The 7500-nt window shown below is 52.6% G+C and overlaps 1 protein-coding gene across 2 annotated transcripts in view; it reads left to right on the top strand.

The window, feature by feature from the left end:
* LOC310960251 (WAS/WASL-interacting protein family member 2-like) overlaps positions 1-7500 on the top strand; it is a 9987-nt gene that overhangs the window by 996 nt on the left and 1491 nt on the right. Inside the window, exons 2-7 of one of the 2 annotated variants that reach the window (XM_083931886.1) lie at positions 983-1062; positions 1565-1823; positions 3189-3317; positions 3466-4047; positions 4156-4389; positions 5377-5478. In XM_083931886.1, coding sequence (XP_083788012.1) covers positions 1003-1062; positions 1565-1823; positions 3189-3317; positions 3466-4047; positions 4156-4389; positions 5377-5478 — 1366 coding nt within the window. In that variant the 5' untranslated portion in view covers positions 983-1002. The remainder of the gene's footprint in view (positions 1-982; positions 1063-1564; positions 1824-3188; positions 3318-3465; positions 4048-4155; positions 4390-5376; positions 5479-7500) is intronic. The other variant, XM_083931887.1, reaches the window with a different exon arrangement.

Here is a 7500-nt window from a genome sequence, read left to right on the forward strand (position 1 = left end):
ACCTGGTCTGTGGACAGGGGGGGGGGCACAGAGACCTGGTCTGAGGACGGGGGGGGGGCACAGAGGCCTGGTCTGAGGACAGGGGGGGGGCACAGAGACCTGGTCTGAGGACAGGGGGGGGCACAGAGACCTGGTCTGAGGACAGGGGGGGGGCACAGAGACCTGGTCTGAGGACAGGGGGGGGGCACAGAGGACCTGGTCTGTGGACAGGGGGGGGGGGCACAGAGACCTGGTCTGAGGACGGGGGGGGGGCACAGAGGCCTGGTCTGAGGACAGGGGGGGGGCACAGAGACCTGGTCTGAGGACGGGGGGGGCACAGAGACCTGGTCTGAGGACAGGGGGGGGGCACAGAGACCTGGTCTGAGGACGGGGGGGGGCACAGAGACCTGGTCTGAGGACAGGGGGGGGGGCACAGAGACCTGGTCTGAGGACAGGGGGGGGGCACAGAGACCTGGTCTGAGGACAGGGGGGGGGCACAGAGACCTGGTCTGAGGACGGGGGGGGGCACAGAGACCTGGTCTGAGACGGGGGGGGGGGCACAGAGACCTGGTCTGAGGACGGGGGGGGGGCACAGAGGCCTGGTCTGAGGACAGGGGGGGGGCACAGAGACCTGGTCTGAGGACGGGGGGGGGGCACAGAGACCTGGTCTGAGGACGGGGGGGGGGCACAGAGACCTGGTCTGAGGACAGGGGGGGGCACAGAGACCTGGTCTGAGGACAGGGGGGGGGGCACAGAGACCTGGTCTGAGGACAGGGGGGGGGCACAGAGACCTGGTCTGTGGACAGGGGGGGGGGCACAGAGACCTGGTGCAGGAGTAGAAGGACAGCTGTTTGGTTTCCGTGGTTACAACAGCTGACATCATTGACATGTCCTGTCTGTGTGTGTGTGTGTGTGTGTGTGTGTGTGTGTGTGTGTGTGTGTGTGTGTGTGTGTGTGTGTGTGTGTGTGTGTGTGTGTGTGTGTGTGTGTGTGTGTGTTTCAGGTGTGTGTATCAGCAGCAGGATGCCCACCCCCCCTCCACCACCACCAGGGGGACCCCCTCCTCCCCCCACCTTCAGCCAGGTAACACACACACACACACACACACAGGCGTGGTGTGGCGGGGCCGGTTCCTAACGTCCTCGCCGACAGAGCGCGGCGGCGACTGTAACGACCTCAGAACAGGGCGGAGCCAAACATCCACGCTCTGTGAAGCTGGACGCGACACGTTAGCATCAGACTGAGACGCTAACTTCACTTTTCACCCAGAAGAAAAAGGTCAAAGGTCAATCATGACGGGACAGCAGGCGCCGACAGGAAGTCTTATTCTGAAAGGGTGTCACCACTGAACAGCTGGGTCGCTTAATTGAGCGTCTAAAAATAAACAGTAGCGTTAGCGACGTAGCTAAGCCACGAATCACGACCTCTCGGAGCGAAGAAAGAGAAGCTAGCTGCAGACGTTAGCATGGAGCAGATCCCTGTTTACACTGTGGAGAAACCAACAACCGCTGACTCATGTTTGTTCTGAGGTCACTGATGATGTCACTGATGATGTCACTGATGATGTCGCCCCCTCTGTCCTCAGGCCAACACCTGCCCCCCCAAGCTGAGCAAAGAGGAGGCCAGAGGTCGCGGCGCCCTGCTGTCGGACATCTGTAACGGCGCCCGGCTGAAGAAGGTGGCGGCGGTGAACGACCGCAGCGCTCCGCTGCTCGACAGTAAGAGCCCGACACGTCCCACCGATCACCCGTACATTCGCTTATACCAGTACCTGCACCAGCAGCAGGGGGCGCCGTCTGAGGAGCAGCAGAGGACGCCGCCGCCGCCATCGCATAACCCCGAGAGTAAGAGCACACACAGACGCCACACAGACGCCACACAGACGCCACACAGACGCCACACACATGCCAACCAACCACACTCACCCAAACACGACCCAACACGCCAACACACGCCAAACACACGCCACACACAGACCCAACACACGCCAAACACACTCCACACACTCGCCACACAGACTCCAACACACGCCACACAGACGCCAAATACTGCCACACCGCCACACAGACTCCACAACGCCCACCGCCACACCAACAACGCCAACACGCCAAACACACGCCAACACACGCCAAACCAGCGCCAAACAGACGCCCACAGACCAACGCCACACAGACGCCAAACACGACGCCACACAGACGCCACACACGCCAAACACACGCCAAACAGACGCCACACAGACGCCAAACACACGCCAAACAGACGCCAAACACACGCCAAACAGACGCCACACAGACGCCAAACACACGCCACACAGACGCCAAACACACGCCAAACACACGCCAAACACACGCCAAACAGACGCCAAACACACGCCAAACAGACGCCACACAGACGCCAAACAGACGCCACACAGGCGCCAAACAGACGCCACACAGACGCCAAACACACGCCAAACAGACGCCAAACACACGCCAAACAGACGCCAAACACACGCCAAACAGACGCCAAACACACGCCAAACAGACGCCAAACAGACGCCAAACAGACGCCACACAGACGCCACACAGACGCCAAACAGACGCCACACAGACGCCAAACAGACGCCAAACAGACGCCAAACAGACGCCAAACACACGCCACACACACGCCAAACACACGCCAAACAGACGCCACACAGCCACACAGACGCCACACAGACGCCAAACACACGCCAAACAGACGCCAAACACACGCCAAACAGACGCCAAACAGACGCCAAACAGACGCCACACACACGCCAAACAGACGCCACACAGACGCCACACAGACGCCACACAGACGCCAAACAGACGCCAAACAGACGCCAAACAGACGCCAAACACACGCCAAACAGCCACACAGACGCCAAACAGACGCCACACAGACGCCAAACAGACGCCAAACACACGCCAAACACACGCCAAACACACGCCACACAGCCACACAGACGCCAAACAGACGCCAAACAGACGTACCAATCTGGAGCCGGATGATGTCATCGTAGTGTCGCGGTGATGTTATCGTAATGTCGTGGTGATGTCATCGTAGTGTGTTGTCATGGTGATGTCATCGTAGTGTGTTGTCACGGTGATGTCATCATAGTGTCATGGTGATGTCATCGTAGTGCAGGGACGTCGTCGCCCTCAGGAGGCGGAGCCCTCATCCTCTTGTCCAATGGTTGTGTTTTTCAGAGCCTAAAGGGGGCGGAGCAGCCGCAGCAGCAGGAGCCAATGGCAGCGCAGCAGGAAGCCCGTCAGGTGCTGCTCCTCCAATCGGAGCGCTGTTCCCGGGCGGAGTCCCCCGACTGAGACCAATCACAGGTGAGCAGCTGCCTCTCACTGTTATTCCATTATTGTTATATTATAATATTTATTATTATTGTTGTTATATTATGATATTTATTATTATGATATTTATGTTTATGATGTTTATGTTTATGATGTTTATGTTTATGGTGTTCCCGTGCAGACGGATCTTCTGGTCGCTCTCCCGTCACTCGAGCCGCTGCGCCCCGCCCCCCGAGCCATCGCCATGACGACGCAGAGAGCCCCTCCCCTCAGGCGCTGTCGCCCACGGAGACGGGTCGCTCTCAGCGTCCGCCCCCCTCCTCCCCCTCCTCCGCCCCCCCTCCCCCTCCTCTCTGTCGCCGCGGTAACGCCCCCTCCCCTCCCTCCTCCTCTTACAACAGAGAGAAGCCCCTCCCCCCGACCCCCAACAACACCCCGCCCCTCCCCTCCAAACCTCCCCCGTCTCCTGGCAACAGCAGGCGCCCCCCCACCTCTGGAGGAAACCCCGCCTCCTCCTCCTCCCTGGCCCCGCCCCTTCCAGTGTACCGCATCACTAACGGCCCGGCAGGCGGCGGCGAGGCGGCGCCCGAGCTGCCGCAGCGCCACAACTCCCTCAGCAACAAGAGGCCCGCCCCCTCCCCAGGAGGCCACACCCCCACCAGAGGCCCCGCCCCTCCTCCTCCCCCCGCCTCCCCCACCCCCTCCCAACTGGGCGCCAACAGGCCGCCGCCCCCCGTGAGAGACACGGCAGGGCGAGGAGCAGGTGAGCGGCATTGTGGGAAATGTTTGTTGAGCGTGAGTCGTTGTCATGTTGTTGTTTATATAATCTGTCCCCCCCCCCCCCCCCCCGTGTGCGTGTGCTCCCCCTCAGCTCCTCCCGTTCCCGTGCAGCCGGCGGCGTTGAGGGCGGGCGGCAGAGAAGCCCCGCCCCCTCCTCCCTACAGGACGCACGGTAGCCCCTCCCTCTCCTCTGACCCCCCCACCAGAGGGAAGCCTCCCCCCCCGCCCACCCGCACCCCGGCCGCTCCTCCCCCGCCCCCCCCTCCTCTCCGTAACGGACACGCCTCCTCCTCCTCGTCCTCCTTCATCCCTCGCTCTTTTGTCGGTGAGTCCTTCCTCTCCTCCATCTTTCATCTTTGTTCCTCAGCTTCTGATTGGACGGACGTCCGGACGCCGTCACTCGACCTTTAACGTCTTCGTTTCATCCGCGTGCAGTTAGTTAGCGCCCAGCGCTCAGGTTACCGCGGAAACGGCGTCAGAGCAGCATCCCCCGGGTAACGGATGCTGCTGCCGCGTGATTGGCTGATTACAAACGACAGGTGCAGCTGAGAGTTTGGGTCCGACTGAAGCGTAAAGATCAAAATATTATCGACAATATTTGTTTATATTTGAATATTAATAAACAAACAAACTTCAAATATGATTTCTGAGCAAAGGACACGTGCTGATGCGGCGTGCTGATGCGGCGTGCTGATGCGGCGTGCTGATGCGGCGTGCTGACGTGGCGTGCTGACGTGCTGATGCGGCGTGCTGATGCGGCGTGCTGACGTGGCGTGCTGACGTGCTGATGCGGCGTGCTGACATGGCTCGTTGGCGTGCTGACGTGCCGTGCTGACGTGGCGTTCTGACGTGGCGTTCTGACGTGCTGACGTGGCGTGCTGACGTGCTGACGTGGCGTGCTGACGTGCTGACGTGGCGTGCTGACGTGGCGTGCTGACGTGCTGACGTGGCGTGCTGACGTGGCGTTCTGACGTGCTGAGGCGGCGTGCTGATGCGGCGTGCTGATGCGGCGTGCTGATGTGGCGTGCTGACGTGCTGATGCGGCGTGCTGACCCGTACACCTACCCTGACTTGTGTCCGTGTTGACTTCCTGGGGAGCTTTTATTGTGAAGGTTTCCTCTGGAGAGCAGCGACAGCAGAGGCTTTTATTTTGAAGAATCTAAAGTTTCTGATTCGTATCCTGTGGTTTGTTGTGTTTCCTGTGGTTTGTTGTGTTTCCTGATGTTTGATCTCACTTTAACAATAACAACAACAACAATAACAACAACAACAACAACAACAACAATAACGACGTGTCGTCCTCGACCTGCAGACGACTTTGAGTCCAAGTATTCGTTTCACCCTCTGGACGATTTCCCGCCGCCTGACGAACATCGACACTTCACCAAGATCTACCCGAGCAGGGCCCCCAGAGGTGAGGCTGCACTTAATGTCCTTAAAACAACACTTAATGTCCTTAAAACACACTTAATGTCCTTAAAACTGCACTTAATGTCCTTAAAACACACCTAATGTCCTTAAAACAACACTTAATGTCCTTAAAACACACTTAATGTCCTTAAAACTGCACTTAATGTCCTTAAAACACACTTAATGTCCTTAAAACACACTGAATGTCCTTAAAACAACACTTAATGTCCTTAAAACACACTTAATGTCCTTAAAACAACACTTAATGTCCTTAAAACAACACTTAATGTCCTTAAAACAACACTTAATGTCCTTAAAACAACACTGAATGTCCTTAAAACTGCACCTAATGTCCTTAAAACACACTTAATGTCTTTAAAACAACACTTAATGTCCTTAAAACAACACTTAATGCTCTTAAAACAACACTTAATGTCCTTAAAACACACTTAATGTCCTTAAAACAACACTTAATGTCCTTAAAACAAAACTTAATGTCCTTAAAACACACTCAATGTCCTTAAAACAACACTTAATGTCCTTAAAACTGCACTTAATGTCCTTAAAACACACTTAATGTCCTTAAAACTGCACTTAATATCCTTAAAACACACCTAATGTCCTTAAAACACACTTAATGTCCTTAAAACTGCACCTAATGTCCTTAAAACACACTTAATGTCCTTAAAACTGCACTTAATGTCCTTAAAACACATTTTATGTCCTTAAAACTGCACTTAATGTCCTTAAAACTGCACCTAATGTCCTTAAAACAACACCTAATGTCCTTAAAACAACACTTAATGTCCTTAAAACACACTTAATGTCCTTAAAACTGCACTTAATGTCCTTAAAACACATTTTATGTCCTTAAAACACACTTAATGTCCTTAAAACAACACTTATTGTCCTTAAAACTGCACTTAATGTCCTTAAAACACATTTTATGTCCTTAAAACTGCACTTAATGTCCTTAAAACTGCACCTAATGTCCTTAAAACTGCACTTAATTTCCTTAAAACTGCACCTAATGTCCTTAAAACACACTCAATGTCCTTAAAACACACTCAATGTCCTTAAAACACACCTAATGTCCTTAAAACAACACTTTGTGGCCTTAAAACACACTAAATGTCCTTAAAACACACTCAATGTCCTTAAAACACACTTAATGTCCTTAAAACTGCACTTAAGGTCCTTAAAACTGCACTTAATGTCCTTAAAACACACTTAATGTCCTTAAAACTGCACCTTATGTCCTTAAAACAACACTTAATGTCCTTAAAACACACTCAATGTCCTTAAAACACACTTAATGTCCTTAAAACACACCCAATGTCCTTAAAACAACACTTAATGTCCTTAAAACTGCACTTAATGTCCTTAAAACTGCACCTAATGTCCTTAAAACTGCAGTTAATGTCCTTAAAACAACACTTAATGTCCTTAAAACACACTTAATGTCCTTAAAACACAGTCAATGTCTTTAAAACACACTTAATATCCTTAAAACTGCACCTAATGTCCTTAAAACACACCTAATGTCCTTAAAACACACTTAATGTCCTTAAAACTGCACCTAATGTCCTTAAAACACACTTAATGTCCTTAAAACAACACTTAATGTCCTTAAAACACACTTAATGTCCTTAAAACAACACCTAATGTCCTTAAAACACACTTAATGTACTTAAAACTGCACTTAATGTCCTTAAAACTGCACCGAATGTCCTTAAAACACACTTCATGTCCTTAAAACTGCACCTAATGTCCTTAAAACTGCACCTAATGTCCTCAAAACAAAACCTAATGTCCTTAAAACTGCAGTTAATGTCCTTAAAACACAGTTAATGTCCTTAAAACACACTTAATGTCCTTCAAATTGCACTTAATGTCCTTAAAACACACTTAATGTCCTGAAAACTGCACCTAATGTCCTTAAAACTGCAGTTAATGTCTTTAAACGCAGTTAATGTCCTTAAAACTGCACTTAATGTCCTTAAAACTGCACCTAATGTCCTTAAAA

Source organism: Echiichthys vipera (assembly GCF_963691815.1).
Source record: "Echiichthys vipera genome assembly, chromosome: 17".
Lineage (NCBI taxonomy): Eukaryota > Metazoa > Chordata > Actinopteri > Perciformes > Trachinidae > Echiichthys > Echiichthys vipera.